Source organism: Numenius arquata, chromosome 2 (assembly GCF_964106895.1).
Source record: "Numenius arquata chromosome 2, bNumArq3.hap1.1, whole genome shotgun sequence".
NCBI classification, from domain to species: Eukaryota; Metazoa; Chordata; class Aves; order Charadriiformes; family Scolopacidae; genus Numenius; species Numenius arquata.
In genome coordinates, this window is record NC_133577.1 from 97,812,132 (window position 1) to 97,834,574 (window position 22,443).

Genomic DNA, 22,443 nt, shown 5'->3' on the forward strand with positions numbered 1-22,443 from the left:
CTAATGGAAGGGGAAGAAAGAAGTAAACTAATCAAAATATATTCCGCTTCATTAAAATGTTCCAATTGCATACCATTGACCCATCTGTTAGCCAGATGAATGAAATGGTTGCCTTTCCCTCTAGGCTTTGAAAGAGGTGCTAACATTTTACTTTCAGGGGTTTGCTTACACACTCACACTTTGGACATGTAGCAAGGATGCAATTTGAAGGGGTGTATGCTATGGTCTTTACGTATACAGGAGCATACAGATCATAAAGAGGGGAATTCAGAGACTTGTGAGGTGTCTAGGAATTAAGTGTTAGACTTTTTCTCCTCTGGCCCTACCCTGTTGACACACCTTTCTTTTCACAAATCTCTAATCTCTATGGTTTACAGATAATTAAGCTATTGTTGTGGACGTTGTAGGATGTAAAATGATTCTTTTATTAATAAATCCCTGTGTGTTCTCTGTGTGTTAATATTACAAACTTATAAAGACATGAGTGTATTTTGTTTTGAAGAGGCAACAGTTGATTCTTTCCCTTCCTATGACGCTCCTTTTCTTATGATAGTATCTGAATCTGTATCTGAATACCCTTGTAGGGGAATATGGGTTTGTTTTCTAACAATTCTTAAAATTGTTAGGTTTGTGATCTTTTTAATTATCAGTGGGAAAAGTACTAATAGTGTTCAAAGTCTCTCAGTAAAAATTGAAATGAAATGGCTAATCAGGAGAAGCTTCTCTTAAAAAAACAAACAAACAAACAAACAAACAAAAAAACCAACCCCCAAACCAGCAATAAACAACCTACTGGAAAGCTATTTTAGAAATTGTTTTAAATAATATGTGCACTTGAAGAAGTATGTACCTTGTTCTTAGCTCATGTGGTTTGATTTCCCCTCCCTCCTTAAACAGGGATCTAAAAAACAATGAAATATCATGGACCATTGAAGATATGAACGGTGCCTTCTCTGGCCTAGATAAGCTTAAAAAGCTGTGAGTATTGCTACAATATTTGTATCTCATCATTCCTTAAAATAATTAGCTTAGATTATGTGTGTTTCAAGGGACAAACCCAAAACTTAATGATGTTATGTTTTTCCCTAGCTGAGGTGATTCTTTTTTCTCCCCATACCATTTTGTTCTCTATAAAATGTTCCTTTTCTATAAAAGAAATTCCAGATTTTTCAAGTCAAACTAATCTGAAATATTTTAGAAATGACAACTGTTTATGTTTATGGAAACATTTCTCAAAGAATGAGGGTTTCCTGAAATAGGAGGTAATAAGTGACAAAGTAAGGAAGTGAGGCAGTAATATGACAAAGGCATAGTGACAGGGATAGTCTCTGGTAAGGTAATCCAGCATCCAGTGGAAGTGGCTTCATTGCATTGAAATTTTCAAATGCACATTGATGAATTAAAAAGCTGCTTATGTGTATACACTTAGAATAATCCATATTACTGAACTGTACACATTAAATGTCTTCTAAAACCAGGGTAGAATCTAGATGCTTACTCAAGGGGAATAAATAGCTGTCTTTTAGAGGTGAGATGTTTTGCTGCATTGGGGAAGGTTGAATAGTGAATATTAGTCACAGTTTAGAAATAAATGCCAAAAATGCGATTGTTCAGCTCAAAAAATGCTTCCATTTTATTGCATCTGTTTTGCATCATGTACTTACATTTTTCAGGATACTCCAAGGAAACAGGATTAGATCCATTACAAAGAAAGCATTTTCTGGATTGGATGCACTGGAACACCTGTAAGTAGTAGGAGTTCACATTTAACCCAATATTGGAAAAAATTAATTTTGCTACTAGTTGAAATAAAAGTAGGACTAACAAGCTTTGCTTATGACTTGGAATGAAATACACTTACCCTGGTTGCTACTGTGATCTTGAGAAGGTTATTTTGGAGTTATTCTGAATATGAATTTTGGAATTAATGCAGAAAATGTTATGTATTAAGCTTGCTATAGAACTCCTTAATCCTGTCTCTTTAGTTTTTGAGCTGGGGGATCCTTTGTATATCACTGATGTAGCAAACTATTCTTTGAGTCTTAAATACATTCAATTTAATAAATTGCTCTTTCTTCCTCTAATGTTATTTTTCTTTTTCTTTTTTCCTAGAGATCTAAGTAACAATGCAATTATGTCAGTGCAAGGAAATGCATTTTCACAAATGAAGAAACTCAAAGAATTGTAAGTTTCTATCTAAAGACATCACCTCTATTAAATATATCTATCCATATAAATATATAAATAAAAGCCTTGTATGTTGTTGCCTGCTGCAGTGATAAACTCCCATGGTAATCTCTGAAGTCATGTAAAAAGGGTATGTCAGTGTTTGGGGTTTTTATTCTTTTTATGTGATCACTGTATTTAAGTGAGATAATGTAGGATAGGAGGCGTTCATTTTCTGCTACATTTGGTGTCTAGAGTTCTTATTTTAAATTGCCTGATTTCTAATAGGTATTAGATAAGGGAGACTTTGATGTAATGTGCTATAAGATCAGCAGTGCTATCACTGAGCTAAAGCTTACTGGACCAGTGAAATGCAGTGCTGTAATTCTTTTGTGAAGACCTGGTTGTCAGTGCTTGTAATTGGGTCCTTCTATCCTGTAGTAGCGAAGGGGCAGATCTTCAGAGAAGTCATGAAGCGGTCACTAGGAAGAATGTATTCTTCTAGTGAGTTTTTGGGGTGTTTCTTTTTCTCCTCTTACCCTCTTTTTCTGTTGATCAATGCAGAAAAATGCTGCCACTGTTCCCTGTGTTTTGAGCACAGCTAATTCTTCCTTTTGCATATGTCTTATGTCTCCTCTATTCATAGCAGCCTTCTCTAGTCAGGTCTGTTGTCCTGAGCTGCTCTGTGGGTTGTTGTTCTGCCAACAAACTAAAGAATAACAAAAAGATGCTGCTCTCATTACGAATAGAAACTACCTAGTGCTTGTCTGGAACTTTTGATTTGTGTTCTCCAGACTCCTATAGAATATCACCCTGACAGCTGGCTCTCTTCTTAATCTTATGGTATTACTCCATGTTGGATGCCACAGAGAATGTAACAAGGAGCCTTGCGTATTTAGACTCATAGAACAGCCCAGGTTGGAAGGGACCTCCAAAGGTCATCTGGTGAAACCTTTCATGGAAAAGGGAGCCTAGATGAGATTATCTATCACCCTGTCCATTCATGTCTTGAAAACCTCTAATGCTGGGAACTCCATGACGTCCCTGGGGAGGTTGTTCCAGTGTATGATTGTTCACACTGTAAAATGTTTCTTTCTTCTATCTAGACAATACTTGGTTTGTTCCAAGTTCAGTTTGGTGTTATTCATATCCTGGTGTAGCTGTGGCTGCTCTGGAGAGCAGCAGCCATGCTTCTACCTATAGCCAGGGGTTTTCTGCCTTTCCGCTTCCTTGAGTTGGCTTTGGTTGTATTGCTTGATTAGTTTGCTGAGCTCACTCAGCCAGCTGCAGGGAAATTGCTAGATTTGGCCCAAGAGAAGCAGTGGGAGGACAGTGCTGACAATTAGAGATTGACATAGATGATTTGAAGAGTGATCAAATGTGATGGAATGACAGGCTAACGCTGCTCCGGGAGGTGTAAGATGCTACAAGATACCAAACTCTGAAAGCTTCAATAAAATAACCATTCAACATTTGTCAGGGTCTTTTTCTGTACTTTTGTTGAAACACCTGGTGGACATCCATTATGTCTGAGGAAGATGTAGACAAATGGTAGAAAGTACTTTCCCAGAAGTAAGATTATTTAGTATAAATTCCTATCTAGCAAGTGTATTCTGAGGCCCCTAGAGAGTAACTCTGAAAATAGTATGACAGATAGCAAGAAAAGCTGTGGTTTCTTTGCCTCCTAAGAATAAAGAATGCCCCTAGAACTTCAGTGAAAGATGACCTGTTTCATCTCAATGAGAACTGGTGAGTTCACATCCCTAGGTTTTATTCATGCAGTGTTAATATGAAAAAACAGAGACACTCTTCCTTTTCTTCACAAAAAAATCAAGCATTGGTATTTCTTCATTTGTCTTTAAAGCTGTTTCTTTCCCTGGATCCATAAATTATTTTTGCTCTTCCTCCAAGAACAGGTAAGATTTGAAGAGAGGAATTTTATTACTGACTGTGGTTTTTCATACCTTTTTTTTAAGGGTGATTCTGAGTTTTCAGCCAAAACTGAAAGCTCTTCCTACTTCAACTCCTGATTCTTGATGCTTCACAGAATATCCCTTTGCTTTCTTATTTTTTTCCCCTTTGTCTCAATGTAGCTGTTTGCATAGGTTAGGTAAGCTGATAATTAGTTCTGTCTGCGCTTGTTATTTCAGCACTTGACTATTCTTCATTTCCCCACTCCCCTTTTCAGATATCTTCCCCAAGATAAATTCCGACTGAGAGGGAAACGAGGGAATCATAGAATGGTTTAGGCTGGAAATGAAATAGTCCCGGAAGTTTTTTATGTTAGCTTCTGTGTGTCTTACTGCTGGCTGTAGTTTTGTACCCAAGGCACTGCAAACATGCCTGACTGCCTGGACTCATATTTGTAGCAGAAGCTGGGAGTTCAGGATAACGTGTTCTTTGTAGAATGTAGGAGTTATGGCAATGGTGTCATCACATCTGAGCTAAATAATATTGCTGTATTTCTCTTGCGATATATATATTTAGCCTCAAAATTTAGTTTTGTTACTGACATGTGGTCATACAGATCTGTATTACAAACAGAAAAAAATCAAACAAGAAAACAGGCTTTGAATGTGATTGCTTTTTCTTAGGCACTTAAACACATCGAGTCTCTTGTGTGACTGCCAGTTAAAATGGCTCCCACAATGGATGTCAGAGAACAATTTTCAGAGCTTTGTAAATGCCAGTTGTGCCCATCCTCAGCTGCTAAAAGGGAGAAGTATTTTTGCTGTCAGCCTGGATGTGTTTGTCTGTGGTGAGTATAGCCTCTATTCCTCGTTCCGTAGAACAAATTTTGCTGAATGCATTGATTTTTGTTGTGGTTTCTTTGATATGTTTTGAATTCTGTAATGAAATGGAGAGGATTTAATATTTGTTAACATTTCTTTCTCTGTTCCCAAACTGTGATGTAGGTGCTCAAAGCTTGTGGCTTTGTACAAGATGGGGAGTGGTGATTTTCTGATTTTCGTTTCATGTACAGCTTGCTTACATAGTACATAGCATAGCATGCAAAGGAAAGCTGAACAGCTTGTGGTGGTAACTGTATATGCCTTTAGATTTAAAAGACGGATATTGTTTAGATAACTATCGTTTTTAAGTGAGACATATTTTGGAAAACTTGAGATGCAATTTTTGCTTTTGATTATTTGTAAATTATTTTTGTACCTGAGGTTATTCCAGAGCTGAGAAAATATTAAGGTAAAATAGCCATACTGGCCTTAGCTCTGACCTTTGTTTTTATGTGTGCTTGTTGTCTACTTTAAAAATTATTTGGACCATGCAAGTTACTGCCTGTATGTAAACTACATTTTAAAACATCTGATTACCACAGTTATGCTACTGATATTTTGTAGGTTAGTATGCCAGATACCTTTACTTTTAAGACTTGATAATTTGAGATGATAGCATCTGCTGTAAAAATGAAATTTCTCTGTGTATTCAGTAACATTCACTACCACCTATATGTCATGTTCCCTGTTTAAAGCAAAGCAAAGTGAAGCATTTAGAGTAAAGATGTATGTTTGACTACTCTGATATGTCTGATACATTAAGTGGGAACTTTGAAAATATCAGGAAATTAAAATCTGACTGGATTTCATGTGTTTTTATTGTATACATTTTAATTTTTCTTACTAAAGACAATTCAAACTTTATATTTTTTGGAGACAAAACAGTAACCGTATTTGTCCTCAGTACCTTTCCTCTCGTAGCAAATAACACTGCTTAATTTTTACTGTTGCCACTCCTACCTTTATTTCAGTGGGAAAGCAGGCACAGACTATACAATGGTGTACAAAAATGTTGTTTTCTCCTTTCTTATTAGCAGTCGAATGTTACATATATTATTGTTAAATAACGAGTAGATGGTGCATAATCTAGGTACTGCTGAAAAGAAGTTGACATAGTGCAGGAAATAACAGATTACTCGATAGCTAATGGAGTATATATGAAATATAGTTCTTTATTTATGAGAAACTCATTCTGGCAAGAAATTAAATTGGAGTATTTAAATATATATCTCTTATTTGTTAAACCACAGGGCACCTTGATCTTTTTTTTATCTGCTGAATGACATTTTTAATTTATTCATTTCAAACCCTTAAAGATGTATTAGCAGAAAGGGATGTACTAAGAGTAAGTTGATACATTTAATGCATAAAGTAATTGTCATGCAGAAGTAATTACAATCGCTTAATTCAATCAATGACTGTTTCACTGTTTATTAATTCTTCAAAGTGTGCCATCACTAGATGTTTGGGTGTATACACCTTGCCTTATAAGTTCACAATGGCCGCTTTTGCTTTCATAGAATTTTCAAGAAGACTGTGTTAAGTCCTGTCTGAACTGAAAATAAATAATGTATTACATGTAATCTATATGAATGTATAAAACCTCCAAACCATGCCAAGATACTTGCTGAGGAGATAGGAGGGAGTCATCCTAAATTTGTTAAAGGAAAGCGCATGTTAGGCAAGGGTTCCATATCTGTGAAATTGAAAAAAAAAATAGAACATCTGTGTAATTTGTGCTTCCTAAAATCACGTCTTTCAAGCTGAAACAAATTATGAGATTTTTTTTTACTAAAGATAACCGTGGAAGAGAAAGAATAGTTGCTTTTTTGACCTGTATTAATTACTTTAAGTTAACAGTGATGCTAAAAGAGTACCATCTAGGTGATGAATAGCTTGTTTTCTGTTACATAGTAGTCAAGTGGCTTCTATAAAATGAGAAATCTATTTCTCAGTGTATAAGTCTATGTGTGTATGTGTTTATGTGTATAAGTGTGTGCGTTTCTGTGATATGTGTATCTCTCAAATTACTCTGTTCTGACAAAATACATTGCCAGTCTTATCCTAGAGTGTTCTTCTGTATTCTATAATATTTGCTTATTTGAGTGACCTTGTCATCCCCTGATTCCTTCCAAATAATTAAGATTTTAAAATATTTTATTGTTCCATTCATAGCACAACTAAAACAGAACAAAGTATGTCCTCCTGTCCTTTCATAAGGCTAATTTTTTACAGTGTTTTACTTACTTTCACTGACTTTGCACAGGAATAACTATCAACTCAATTTGCAAGTGGTATAGTTTGTTAAGGAGGACTTAAGGGCGTGGGTAGGAAACGTGAAAAACCAAATGGCCTGGGAGATTCTTAAGGCCCATGCTTAGAGTCCCATTTCAGGGGATCCATGTTGCCCTGGCGCTGGAGCAGAGCTCCAGACTTGCAACTGTTCTTGCCGGTAGCTCAAGTTCAGGCTGTCTGCACATCTCATTGTCTTTGGTAACATGCAGCGTGGAGGTTCTTCGAGGAAAAAACACTTTGACCCTGGTATGTTGTTTCCAAACAGATGAGACGTAGGGAGGCAGAGCAGCTAGGTGAGACCTAACCCTGTGCGGTACAGGCAGGGTCTGTCACAAGGAGTATTTGGGGCCCAGGGCTTTTCCTGCAATGCCTGTGAAGTTTGGGCCTGTGTTGTTGTCAGGAGGTAGGCGACATCTTGAAAGTTGGGAATACTCTAAAAGTTGGGCTTTTGCTTTTGGAAGACCAAGCATTTAATTGCCCATTCCTTTTGTGCATGCAATGTACACGTAATTGACAGAATAAATAGTTCAGAAGGAAGCTAATTCTGTAAACTCACAAACCGGCACTTTGAAGATAACTTCTGAATAGTAAAGGGATCTCCAGAACCTAACCTCTTGAAATTCTTGTGTGCTGCCTTGCTTAAGGGATCTTCAGCACTGCAGTGTTTGTAAGGTGGACCAAACAGCCACAAATCACTGGAACATTGACTTTTGTACATGATTGTTTTTTGTAGGTTTGGGTAAAACCCTCAACTTTAACTTGCAGTTTCTGATGGCAGAAGAGCTATGCTTTCAATAAAGAAAACCTCACAGCAGCCTGAGGTGTTGTAAAGATGAAGGGTAGGCTTCATGACTGACATTCAGAGTAGTTCTTATGGATGTCGGGGGTAGTTCTCTCCTCTTTAGTGCTGCTGTTGAACAAACTGTACACAGTCTGCTTCTAAATGTGCTTTCTCTTCAATAAGAGATGACATGGCACAATAAACTCATAAATATGGCAACCTTAAATGCCCTAAGGCTAGCAAAATTTGAAGTGGAAGCATTGTGTATCCATTTTATAAATAGTTATCTGACACTTCTCTCAAACCTACGAAACAAGGCTTTCTGACTTTTTCTAAAAAGAGTCCTCAGGACCCACATTATCTTTTTCTCTTCCTTTGTGTTACTTTTTCTTCTTTTCCTTTCTTTGCAGATGATTTTCCTAAACCACAGATCACTGTCCAGCCAGAAACCCAGTCAGCAATCAAAGGCTCCAATTTGAGTTTTGTATGTTCAGCAGCCAGCAGCAGTGATTCCCCAATGACTTTTGCATGGAAGAAAGACAATGAATTACTGCAGGATGCTGAAATGGAGAACTATGCACACCTCCGGTCACAGGGCGGTGAAGTGATGGAGTACACTACCATCCTTCGACTGCGCAATGTTGAATTCAGTAATGAAGGGAAATACCAGTGTGTTATTTCAAATCATTTTGGTTCATCCTACTCTGTCAAAGCCAAACTTACAGTAAACAGTAAGTATGTTACTTCTTACTTGTGGACTTAAAGTAGAATTACTTTAATCAAGATATGTAAACACAGTTTTTTCCATTGTCATCATCTGCATCTTTTAGAAGATCCCTTAATAACATGAGATTATTCATTAAAATGTATCTATTTCCAAAATCACCATTTGGTTTTACATCTGGCCCCATTGTGCTGAACCATAGTATAAGAAAAAACAAATAACAGACCCAATTCATAGTAAATCTGACAAAAACTGCGTAATAAGATGGGGAAACATTAATTTTTTCTTTACAGGAGGTAAGCATAAACTCTGCTTCAAGGTACTATGGAAAGGTCATGTAGGAGGCTGTTAGCAGAAATGAGATTTTGATCTGGGCAGTCTCACATACTTCACAGCTCCCTCCCTTTCTCTTTGCTGGCTACTGATAAGTTTAGGTTGTATGCTTCTCCTGCATTTTCAGGCCCAAGAAGGGTCTTAAGAATGTGCTGTGCAAAAAAGGAAAAGTATGTTTCATTTATTCATTTTGGTGTCACTAACTTTTCTTTAGTGCTGCCTTCGTTTACGAAGATCCCCATGGACTTAACCATTCGTGCTGGGGCAATGGCGCGTTTGGAATGTGCTGCAGTTGGGCATCCTGTCCCGCAGATTGCTTGGCAGAAAGATGGTGGAACAGATTTTCCTGCAGCGCGCAAAAGGCGCATGCATGTCATGCCTGAAGATGACGTATTCTTCATTGTTGATGTAAAGATCGAGGACACAGGTGTTTATAGCTGTACGGCTCAAAACACTGCTGGAAGCATTTCAGCCAACGCAACATTAACAGTACTAGGTAAGACATTGGCGGTCCTTGGCGGCATAATATCCTTGAACAGAACTATTGCTGAGCACTTTAAAATTGTCAACTGATTAAAGGTAGCATTGTTATGAAAGTGTTGTATAGAAATAAAAATGCTCTGAAATAATTTGTATTGATACATAGTTATAGATTAGAAACATAGACACCAGTACACAATCACTATTATGATGCAAAGTAATAAAAGTTAGTTATGTTTCTCATATCTGATATGCAGGGGGAAAAGAAAATGGGGCTGTTACTTTTGTTTAGAGACAGGAGATTTTGTTTAACTTGCGATTTCGTGACATTTTTTTAACCATTTTTAATCTAGTTCTTGGCAGTCTTGAGCCTGTATGATTTGGCCTTTTTACCTTCTAAGGTAATCAAGCGCAGAGGTCTGATCAATTGACAAGTAAACTGTAGGCTCTAAGTTCAAATGCCTTGAATGTGTTTTTTCTGAGAATGAGAGTAAGCTTCATTAGGCCTTACTGATGCATTTAATTTAGCTTTTCCTCTTGAGCTGTGAAGGAAAGTGACATGTTCCCATTCTTGGAAGGTCATTTATAATATATGGCTTATGCTCGCTTTTCAGAAACACCATCATTTTTGCGGCCTTTACTGGATCGAACTGTAACAAAAGGTGAAACTGCAGTCTTGCAGTGTATTGCTGGTGGTAGCCCTCCACCCCGACTGAACTGGACTAAGGATGACAGCCCTCTCGTGGTAACAGAAAGACATTTCTTTGCTGCGGGCAATCAGTTACTAATTATTGTGGATACAGATGTAGAAGATGCTGGGAAATACACTTGCGAAATGTCTAATACACTTGGAACCGAGCGGGGCAACATTCGTCTAAATGTAATTCCCACTCCCACCTGTGATTCTCCTCAAAACATTGCCCCGTCACTTGATGATGATGGATGGGCCACAGTTGGCATTGTGATCATAGCTGTGGTTTGCTGTGTGGTGGGCACTTCCTTGGTGTGGGTGGTCATCATCTACCACACCAGAAGGAGAAATGAAGATTGCAGCATCACAAATACAGGTGTGTAAACTGAAGGTTTACCTTGGAAAGGAAAAAAAATGTTTGTGGTTGCTTTGCAATGACTTTATTGTAGGAACTTTTGTGTGCTTTGACTCAGTCAGAAGAATGAATTGCTTGTTACTTTCAGCTCTTTGCTGACAAGTTTAAAAATGCTTCTACAAACTCTGAAGTATGCTGATGACTATGGTGTGTGTTTTGCTTTCCCACAGATGAAACAAATTTGCCTGCTGACATTCCAAGTTACCTGTCATCCCAGGGGACGCTGGCTGAAAGGCAGGATGGATATGGTTCGTCTGAAAATGGCAGTCATCATCAGTTCCTCACGTCTTCCGTGGGAGGGTACTTCTTGCAGCAGAGGGACAGTACTGGTAGGTGTAAAACGTTAAGCAGATTTTTCCATGTTGCTTGAGTAGCTGCGGTTTGGCTTTTATCTTTCTAACTAATAGAAATAACACTAAAGAAACATCTTCACTGAAGTTTGAGAGGATGTGACATTTATTGCTTTGGATTGCTTCAATGAGATAATAACAGAAACTTCGTTCTGTTTATCCAAATGACGTTATGTCTTTGCTTAAATCATGAAGTTTTTCTCTAGTTTCAGGGGTAAAATTAAACTGATCACATATCCAAAACAAAAGTGTCCAAAAGAAAATTAGAACAGCATGTCTTCCTCTGTTATATCTTGAAAAGGATGCTTGAAATCGAATGCAGGGATGGGTGGTAAAACCAGTGTAACTTTAATATTATATGACTGATGTAACTTTCCTGTTATAAAAGCCATTAAGGTCGGAGTGAATAAAGGACTTAAGGTGACTGCAAGTTAACAGCTGCAGTACTTAATATTTATACATCTGGCCTCTGAGAATCCAGAACATACTTGGGTTAGGGAGGAAAAAGCACCTTGCTGGGAAGGGATTAGGGTCAAGATACAGTCAGGAGTTGGGGCAGGTGGGAATGGAACAATGGTGAGATAGTTCTGCAGCTGTAGGGAGCGAGAGGAGCAGGCTTTTGGGAACCATTGAGCTGAAAGTCAGTATAGCTGTTCAAGCAGCCAGTGACTCCCTTAGTCTCTTCCACCCGGGACTTTCTCATAGCACTCTGTGTTCAAAAATGAGCATAAGCCTGGATTCCAGTGCTAGAGGAAGTCAGTCCCTGTTTCTGATCCCTGTGGTTGGTTTTGTTCTGTTATCCAGGGACTGTATGATGAAGCAGTGTGACACGTTCTCTGTCAAGCTAATTAATTGAACACTTGCTAGAATTGGAGTTCTCATCAAAAGGTTAGGTTAAACTTAAGCAGGTTCTAAATACAGTATGAAAATTAGTTGAACAGATGAGGTTCTTGAAAGAACAAAAGTTACTCAGGAAACGGTAAGCTGAAGCTTAAGAAAAGACCATATGCTGACATATCAATTTTATTTTTAAGGCATTTGCCATCTAGATAACGGCAGTGAGACAGACTTGGAGGGTGTTGCAGATCCATTCCTGTGCCACTATCTGGGGACTTCAGGGACTTTGTATTTAAAAGGAAACACATATGGCTCTGAGGCCTTTGAAGCATACAGTGCAAGTAAGTGTGTGTGTGGGAAAGTTTTAGTCCTAATTTAATCTTGTGCTATGATGAATCTATGTAAAAGCAATTTTACATTTTCTTTAGGTTGCAGCCCTGACCAAAGAACAGTATGCCTGGACCCTTATGAGTCTGGATATCTAAAGAAAAAGGAATGCTATCAATACTCACCTCCACTAGAAGATCCCTTTGATCAGTGTGTTGGCGTAATTGGGATGCAGGCTACAAGTAGCAAATTGATTAACTCTATTTATACTCAAAATGAAGGAACTGGACTAAAAAGCAAAAGTCTGAACTCAGACACATTTGATTTAAACAGAAGTTTGGAACCCTCATCTATTATCAGTAACAGCACTTCCATGGGTATGTTCTACCTATTGGTTTTTATTCAAGCTGTTGGTATTCTTGCTGTCTAGTTTCCTACTTCCAACACTAAACAAAACTGATTTCTCAGCTTTTTCTTTCCCAGTCCTAATAGGAGTAATTCCGTAGTAGTGTTTAGGTGCTTATATAGATAGCGTTGTGAAAAAACTAATTTTGGATAATTTTGCATTGGCTTCTTTTTGCAGGTTTCTGTGAATTAAGTAATATAATACAGCATGTGAGAAATGAATACTTTAGAAAGGAGGAGAGGAGAGACGGTGTAGCTGAGTAAAGGCAGTTTGAGAGTCAGCCTGACTCTTTGCATGTGTTCTTGTCTTTCTGTTTTCTTCCCCCTTTTTCCTCCCTGAGTAACTTGCGACACTGCAGTGTCTATTTTTTTTAACGCGCACACAACTGAACTGTACACATAGGCTCAATCTCTCTCCACTGCAGAGCATGAGGACAGTTGGATGCCCCAGAATGCAGGGTGTGCTCTGGATGCTACCAGGAGTTAGCCAGGAGATGGGCCCTATCCTGTGTTAGAAAGGGTACAGCTTGGGGCTTGGTCAGAAGCATAAGTGGCACACATTGAAGAAGTCTTTAGGTCAAACGTGGCAGTCCAGTTGAGGTGGTTCACCTCTGGGTGTAAATGTGAGCCCTCTTCTGCTTCTTGGGAAACCTGATTCTAAGGACCATTAAATACAATGTCCCAAATGTTTAAAGGTCACGAACAGAAAAATTATTACAGTAAAACTGCATAATGAGCACATTCAGATTACCGAGAGATCTTAATAGCTCATGCTTACATAAAAATCTCGTCAGTGGTGTGATTCTTATCTTTTATCTTAATGTAGCTGGCAGATTTCCATAAATGTTAGAATACTTAAATACACCTTAACAAACTTCAGGCATACCAGAAGTTTTGCCTGACAGGCAAAAGGTGTGCAAGGTCCCAGGAGGGCTCAGGGCAGGTGGGGAGACTTGAACTTCAGTGTATGAGGATATATTGTATAACACAGTGAGCTGGAACGACTTACCCTTCAAAGTATAAGGCACTGTGGAAAAATGTCCTCTCTACTCCTGCTTTGTCATCTTTTTTCATGGGTGTATGACAAAAGAGTTTGTCATAACCAGACAGAGTTTCTGAAGCTTAATTCAAGGTTTGCAGTTTTAATCCAGATTACAGGAAGAGATAGGGGGAAGGAGAAAAGTGTTGCTTTACCTTTGAAGCTCCCTAAATTTTGGGTGTTGGTTCAGTTGATTGGTTTAAAATGCATATAAACTTCCATCCTGCTTTCACCCCTGTGACATCTGAGCGCCAAGTGCAGCCCTGGTATCATGGATTGTCTCCCAGCTGGTGTGTCAGCATGGTTGATCAAGGCCTGGGTCTGCTGGCTCTGCAAGAGGACCTGGGGGGGAATGTGCATCAGTGGGTTCTTTGTTCTCAGGGGGTGGGGAGGGAGGTACAAGTTCTGAAGTTCTCCCCCTTGAAAGCCAGATGTTTGGACTGTAAAACATTGCAGATGCCCTGACATCTGGCAGAGGCCCTGGGCCTACACACGTTCTTCTGGCTGCCTGCCACTGGTGCTGTGGTGGGACTGTGCAGATAGGTCTTTACCATGTCTCCTGCAGAAAGTAGTTCTACTGTATGTGGGTATACCCAGAAGTTAATGCAACCTCGAGGGCTCATATTCTCCTTTCTGCCCTAAAAATCTACGCAGAGCTACTGTTTTTTTGGCAGTTCTCTGAGTTACTACCCCACCCAAGGGGTAGTAGTGTTGCCTTGGACACTCTATAATTGTTAGCACTTTTCACTTAAAGAGCCTATGGTTAAGTCTTGGAGGTGGTAGGTGTAGAAGTCTTGATAGACTTCTCATCTTTAGTTGTGGACTCGCTTCTTCAGCATCACTGTCTTCAAATTCAGCCCCCTTTTTGCTTCTATAATCACAGTGAAGAAAACAGCTGGCATTAACATCACTGTTAATGCATGAGCCAGAAACTTCACAGCTTGGATTTTTTTAAAGAGAGGATTCATTTGAAGCTTTGGTGCTGTGAGGCACATCCTTTCATATTGTGTTAGGAGCAAAATTGCTCTGCAAGTCATCGATGCAGATACGGACCTTGTCCAAATCAACTTTTACTAACTTCTCAGATTACAGTTTTACTTGAAACCTTTGCTTCTAGCAACTAAGCAAAACTAGAAGTACCGCTTTTTGGGTGCAAAATTTAATAATAATTGTAGTGTTAAGTTGCTAATAAAACCAGAGTTCTTCAAAATCAGCCTGTGGCACATTGCCTTCTGAACATAAGTCGTTTGACTGTTACTTACAGACACTATGACTTGTGACGGCCATATCTTTCTTCAGTGAAAAAAAGAGAAGGCCCTTCATGCAGAGAGGTTGACACTAACACCATCCCAATGGTGAAGAGTGACAGGCACGCTAATTATTTTCTGGCTAGTGAATCCAGATAACAATTAATAAAGATTCAGCTGAAATGCCAAATTCTCTTTTGGCTACATCTGTTCTAGCCAGTTGAGGGCAAAGACATGAACAGGTGTGAATGGAGAATTTGGCTGGCGCGACCTTTATTATTAATGGGAGATGCTAGCCCGAAAAAGATCGGTTTAGCATTCAGATAGCATTCAGTGGGAAGATGTTGTATAAACCTATACATGTTGGGGTTTTTTCTTTTTTTTTTTTTTTAATTTTATTTATTTTTGCTGAATGGCATGGCAGATTTCATGTGTCATCCATTCACTGAAGAACAAATAGGGACAGTCTTCTGACTTTCACATTATCATGCAGATTTCGCAGTATCTTGTGATAATGTTTGCAGTTTGGTCTGTGTGTCCGCCTCCCCCTTCACCACCCTCCCCAAAGATAAATCAGCATGGGAGTAGTCATAAAAACAAAAGTATTGAAGTTATGTGTGGCTATACATTTACTTTGGAAATGTTTTTAATGTCTCAGGTGGCAGAATCTTGCCTTATGCTTGTGATCACACGGATATTTTCTTTTAAGGGGTAAAATAACGGTTAAGTAAAATCTAACGAGTGAGCTTTTGCTTGTGTTGATCTTTGGCTTGCATTCTAATGTGCAGCGCTTAGTGAAACAAAACTTCTAGCATCAGTATTTCTGTACTTACTCAGTAACTGTCTTTCAGGAACATTTGGAAAGCCTTTATGGAGGCCTCAGCTGGACTCTCTTTCAAGTTGTAGACAGACAGCAAGTTGCCAACCAAAAACCTCCCATAATAATCCTCATGCCTCACTGGACTTTGATGCAGAGGCAGATGAAGATGGAAAGGAAAGGACAGTTTCTAGGGGAGAAAATAGCATTTATACTTACAAGCAGCCCTTTGAAAACTTTAGGACTTCAGCTTTCCAATCCTGTGATTTGGATACATAGCTCCTTTTGGACCTGCCATTGACTTCTGGAAGCAAAGAAGTATTTTGACATACTACTACCTCAGTGTGGAATTTTATTTAAAAAGGGAATAAGGAAAGGAGGAAGGGAAGAAAGAAACCACGTGATGCTATGAATTCAGAACAAATAAATGCATTTTTATTCAAATAAAGCATAATTGCCAAAATGCTCTACGTTTTTATACAGGGAAAACATTCCTTCTAAAAAAATACTATATTTCTAATTATTTTATAGCTTTGTTTTATGCAAATAATATCTTTTGTAAATTAATGGTGTAAATAATACAGCATATGTATTTCTATGTCAGACTTCATTTTATTGAAATGAGTAGTAATCATTCTAATTTTGTACTGTTACTTGTACCTTTTTACAAATGGAAACCCCATGCTGTTTGCAGGTATCATGCATCTTATTTGCACATTACTTTTAATAAAATATGCTGCCAGGTGGTCTCTGACCCACATTAGTGTGCGAAGAATGAAAAGCATGAATTATGTTTGCCTTCTGTTGTGTGTCTGCACCTTTATTTGACTAAAACTTGTATCTCTGGATTTACTGTGTTAAAAATATGTTCAGCTTCTAAGAGCGGGTGTGGTTCCTGCCACAATTACTGGTGGCTGGTAAGGTGGATTGAGGATATTTGTGCCAAACTAAGTATGCAACTCTTCCACTTCGTGAATTCCCACTATCAGATGTGTGCACACACCTTCTCAGTTTTCACGCATGCAAGGCTGTAGCACCAACGGGTCTGCCTGTGCCTGTGTGCAAACAGTGTGCATGCCTCTGATGGAGGGTGTGCACAGTAGGTGCACAAACCCGTATCGAGCTATTTAGTTAAAGAAGAAAAAAGGCATTGGATGTCTGCCTGGTAGCATCACTCTTTTCTAAGTGGCTTAGTGTTAAGCGTTTGCCAAATATGCAGTGCATGCCTGAGTCTTTGCTTTCCCATACCCTTTTTCCCTTTTTTTTTTTTTCCTTCTGCAACCACTTCCATGCCCAACATGAGAAGGTAATCCAAGTACAAGATAATGTTTTCTTTGGTTTAACTTATGCTTCTGTTCCTTATTCAGCTGCCCTTTTCTGTTTATAGATGAGATCTGTGCTTTATTTGGTTGCTCAGTCAAGTTGAGCAATAGTAAATTTTTGCTGGATTAAATTTGCAGTGATGAACCCAGTGCCTTTAACTATATGAAGTCAGAGAAAGAGGGTTGCTCACTATAAAATGGTAATTAAAACTAAGTGAAAACACTCTATTTTGGTTTTCTACATACAGATACCTACTATTTTAAAAAGCTGTGAATCCTGTTGTCATCACTGCATTAAAACAGCAAGACTCCAAAATGGTTAATATTACAGGACATCGGCTTTTTATGTCTGTCTACTTTGAAGGTGCAAACTTACATGCTTGCCAAATTGCTTCTTTTAAACTAAATTAAAAGCAGCTGTTAGAGTAGGCCATCACAGACATCATGGCTAAAGCTAGAGCAAAGGTTTCACTGCCTGGTGTAGCTGAGCTAAGGGCTTTTTGTTGTTTGTAGCCAGAAACCTGGTACCCAGATTGCGATGCAATTTCCCTTTAATTTAGGCGCCAGTATTAGAGACAGGAAGTTAATCCATCCTTAGTCACTGGTGGTCTAAGTGTAGAAATGGATTTTGCATGCTTTAGTTGATCATATTGCCAGATTTTCTGACTCTTATTGTTAATTTGTCTTCATTGCTGCCAGATGTGCTGATGTGGTGACAGACATTGATATGGGTATTTGATTATAATTAAGTGCATTTTGAAAGAGATTAATTTTTCCTGAGTTAGGCACAAAGCTTTAAGTCAGTAAGGCAAGAAATCTTAAATTTGATTCACTTGATAACTCTCCTTTTTCTTCCCCCCCTAGTGACCCCAGCTTTTTTAGGGGGAGGAGAGCTGGGGTCCATGATAGCTTGTGTTTGTAACCAGACGTTGCTTTTTTGACGTATCTAAAAGACTAAAGAAACCTAAAAACAGTAAGTACATCTTTCATTTCAGATTTAATGTTTATACTTAAGACTCCACGTGAAAGGTCCATCATGAAAAACAAGCTTTAAATTTATTTTCTGTAGTGGGGAAGGTTGGGAGCAGTGGCAGTGCCATTTTATTCTTTTTTCATCTTCTCCCTTAAATACTTTTTTTTGACTTACAGTTGGAGAATATAAAGATCCTAATCTTCCAAGGACATGGAGCTCTGTACCCAAATAAATGTTCAGGGTCAATGACTGAATTTTAAATGCTTCCCATCAAGTTTCACTTAGCATCCTAAAAATACGAATGACTAAAATTTCCATTTCTGGGTATTTAAGGCATCTTTTCTGCCAGTGTGAGTTTTCATGTTTAGTAAGTTGATTGTGCTTACATACAGTGGCAATCTGTAAACTGCAAAATACTTGCAGTATCTTAATAGTTCTTTCTAAGACCGCTGATGTAACCAAACATCTGTTTTAAAGGCTTGCGAGTGTTTCCTTCATTCTCTCTCTCCCCTCACCCCCCCTTCCCCCTCTGACGATCCAGATGTATGGGAGATGGTAGTTTGATACTTACGCAGCTGAAGCTAAATCGTAAGTTAATGTGATGGGGGAATAAATTGTGGCCAACACTGAGTAAAGCTTATGCGGCTTCTCAGAGTCTTAGAATGAGAAACAAGTGTTGCTGAATGACAAAACAGACATTTTGCAGTTTTCTGTCCAGGAGCAATTGGAATTTTGTCATGGGCTCACTTCAGACTTGTAAAATGTTCTTTAAAGGCAGTATCCTCTTAATGCTTTACACAACAAAATGTTTAACCTAATGAACTCGTACAAACAATTGCTGAGGTATAATTTCTGCAAGCCCTGAATAATAATTTTAATAATTCTGGACAGAAAGTGGAGTAACTTTTTTACCAGAATCTCTCTGAAGCAAATACTTCCTAACTGAATAACCTAAGTGGTGTATCTAAGATGAAACTGCGTAGTTTCTCAACTGAAGGCTGTTACTATTTCAAACACATAAAACCTTAAGGAACACTACAGTTTTCAGGACCAAATGCTTTAATTTAGAATTCTTAACTGTAAATGGATTTTGACAGTGCCATGATGGCAAAGAGTTAGGCCCAAACTTTATGCTGAAGAATATTGCTACTTTTCCAACTGAGGACACATTACTGTCACCAAACATTTCTTACTTCAGTCTTGGGGATCTCTTGAACACTTGGGTCTTAGCCCTTGAACTGCTTCAAAGCAGCTTAAAACTTAGACTTTAGATTCAGGATCCATTAAACATTCATGAAGATTTATACTGCAGACATTTGTGTTCTGCCAACCTTAGAAGCCAGGACCATAATTGGGGATTGTGTTTCTTTTCAAGTATAAATGTAAGCAGAAATTTTACTTGCTGCTTGTAAGACATTGTCGCAGATGTGACACATCTCAGAGAATGATGTTTTCTGAGTGAAGTCTTCTACCTTTTTTTCTAACTTTGTGTATTTCTTTGTCACAGAGAATGTGTCTGACTAGGTGGTTGTTAGTTCAGCAGCTGCATGAAATTATTTTATTAAGAAAATAAGAGTGGGGAGAGCCTCGGCCTGTGAGTTTTCATGTTTAGTAAGTTGATTGTCCCAGTGAAGGGAGGAAACTAATGCATAACAAGGTGCAGTTTTTGTACGTAGGGTTTTACTCAGATGAAGAGTTTACCAGATATCTTCCTTTATTATATTTTAGGGAAGTATTACAGCAGGGGATAAAAGTCATAGCGTCTTTGCTCACTTAGGTGTGGTGAGAAGTGTTGCTCGCTCTTGTACCTGTGTTAGGCTTCAGTAGTTCCACTGAAACAATGTATGTGCACATCCTAGCACTTACTGAAAGGCTCAGGAGCCCCCTCTCGTTTCCCATGCTTGTTTTTCTCTCGTAGCTCAATACCGCTCCTGCATCCTCTGGGGACCCTCTGGCATCCCACACTACTCTGTTTGCAGTTTCTTTATTTGCCCTGTCACTGTGGTTACAGGCTAGGACAGATGTATTCAGTTTACAGCGCACAGCGCAGTTGAAGGCAGTAAGTCAGTAGTGGTTGGGTGCTGGAGTAGAGGAGAGGAGGTGTGAGGAGACAGGCTAGCACAGCTTTAGGAACCTCTTGGTATGAATATGCACTATATCCGTAATGGAGGAGACATACAAAATATTTATAATTCGATGCATGCGTTGCCATCATCTTGACAATGTTTTCTGCGTATTTAATTGCACTTATCCTCTGTGCTCTAAAATGCCAAAAGCAGCTAATGCACCAAAGAGCATGTCAGCTGGAGAGTTACGCCTTACTGCATCTAAAAATCTCCTTTTCTGGTAGACGAAAAAACAAGATCCGTTTGTTACTCTGTGTTTGTGTTCAAGACTAAATACTGCTGGTGCGATACATAGTTTCCCAGAGTCATGTGGTCCATGGGGTCCACTGTGTCAGAATGTCTGTGATCAATGTGACCCAAGAATGCTATGGGACAACAGGACCTGAGAGTGAAGTTGGTAGTAATTTAAGCTCACTGCTTGTAAAAAAAATTTAGGCTTTGTGACTTGAGTCCAGGATTTTATTTCCCACACAAGAGAGAACAGAACCATAAATTACTCTAGACTATGGGCTGCTGCTAGGAGTTCAGTATGGTCACTTTTCCTCAGCCATCAACAAGTGCTTTCGTGTTACACCCGTTCAGCTTGACTGTTGACCATGGGCTGTCCACCAACAAGTGCAATGCAGGAGTTTGCAGTCTGAGCACCTGTACGTACTATCTTCTGAAATGGACAGTGACTAATTTTAAACTCAGCAAATTTCCAATATCGTGGCACTGGAAATTAAAATCTTTCTTGCTTGACAGAGGTAATAAGATCCCCTGAATATGAGACAGGCTTTGAGATTTTGTAGGCCTTTACTTTGAAAGAATTGTATGCAGCATGGTCTAAAGAGTCCCTCATTTGCCATAGCAACCTGCATCCTGCTTATTTTCAGCACTTACCTTTGGCCGTGTGCATGGAGAAGCTGAGAGAATTGGGTTTGTTCAGCCTTGAGAAAAGAAAGCTTAGGGGAGACCTTATCACCATGCTCCAGTATTTAAAGGGTGGTTACAAAGAAGATGGAGACTTCCTTTTTACAAGGAGTCATGTGAAATAGATAAGGGGTAATGGGTACTAGTTACTCCTGGGGAGATTCTGATTGGACACGAGGAAAATTTTTCCCAATGAGAACAATCAGCCATTGGAATATTTTCCTCAGGGAAGTGGTGGATTCCACATCATTGGACACTTAAGATTCAGCTGGACAGGGTGCTGGGCTGGCTTGTCCAGACCGTGCTTTTGCCAAGAAGGTTGGACCAGATGATCCTTGAGATCCCTTCCAACCTGGTATTCTGTGATTCTGTGATTCCTGTCATATCATAAAGTGGTTTTGAATAATTCCCTTGTTCCAAGGGAATAACTTGTGCAGGTTTAAATGTTTACTTCTCATAACACAGTTCAATAAGCTTTTCAAGGAGTTAGAGCTGCCACTCTATCAGCCCTTGAATGGGGCAGCTGTACCATTTTCTGCAGGACACAGTACAGTTGAGCTGGAGATACTTGGTGAGATACTTGTTTGATGCTCAGTCCACATACAGCAGAATTGTTGCTGACAGAGAGCCCTCCAGGTGTCAGGGAGAATTGCATCTGAAGAAATACACACATTTTCCCCAGAAATGTTGGAGGAGTTTTTGAAACTGGTTTTCAATCTCATTGTGATTCTAGACTCTTAGAAATAACCAGAAAGACTTAGTCCTTCATTTGGCATCACATTTGCCCTTACTCTGCTCATTACTCACCTTTTTGCATGCAGAAAGGTATTACAGGCTATTGACTGACATAGTTGAAAACCAGAGAGCTCACACAAAAAATATTTGGTCCACTGGTACCACATAGTAATTGTTACAAATGAGGCTTTTGTTCAATAGGTTTTTAACAGCTGGGGCTCACTAGCACAGTAGTGAAGAAGCTACAGGACATATATATAAACAAGCCAGGTCTTATAACTGAAACTAGCTACTCTTGACTTAGAGTAAACCATACTTGCACTGCTACCTGCTGCAGGTCTGTGTACCAACAGCATTAAGAAAGCATCAGTGCTACAGCAGCCAACTGCCCAGAGCTTGGCTTCTGCCACACACTGATCATGTTCTTTATTAGCTTAAACTTCTTTCTCTATTAACCTTCCCTCAGGAAAGGGGAAACATGGCCCCCATGGTAATTAGCTTACACAGCTTTCCATGTAAGCGAAAGAATGGAAAGTGTCAGGGGTGCTCGCAGCAGCCTCGTAGGTATTTGCTCTAAGCAGGGAAAAGTTAATCTGCTTTCAGATTTTGGCAAGGGGACAAAAACCTATGTGTAAAATAGTACTAAGAATGAATTAAATTTCACATAACTGTGACC

The 22,443-nt window shown here is 38.9% G+C and overlaps 1 protein-coding gene across 1 annotated transcript in view; it reads left to right on the forward strand.

Moving 5' to 3' along the window:
* The window catches only part of LRIG3 (leucine rich repeats and immunoglobulin like domains 3), a 44,930-nt gene extending 28,873 nt beyond the window's left edge, over positions 1–16,057 (forward strand). The window contains exons 9-19 of the mRNA XM_074167997.1: positions 898–978; positions 1,674–1,745; positions 2,113–2,184; positions 4,761–4,924; positions 8,445–8,765; positions 9,306–9,587; positions 10,186–10,638; positions 10,848–11,006; positions 12,062–12,205; positions 12,293–12,568; positions 15,734–16,057. Coding sequence (XP_074024098.1) covers positions 898–978; positions 1,674–1,745; positions 2,113–2,184; positions 4,761–4,924; positions 8,445–8,765; positions 9,306–9,587; positions 10,186–10,638; positions 10,848–11,006; positions 12,062–12,205; positions 12,293–12,568; positions 15,734–15,978 — 2,269 coding nt within the window. The 3' untranslated portion in view covers positions 15,979–16,057. The remainder of the gene's footprint in view (positions 1–897; positions 979–1,673; positions 1,746–2,112; positions 2,185–4,760; positions 4,925–8,444; positions 8,766–9,305; positions 9,588–10,185; positions 10,639–10,847; positions 11,007–12,061; positions 12,206–12,292; positions 12,569–15,733) is intronic.
* The last annotated feature ends 6,386 nt before the right edge of the window (positions 16,058–22,443 follow it).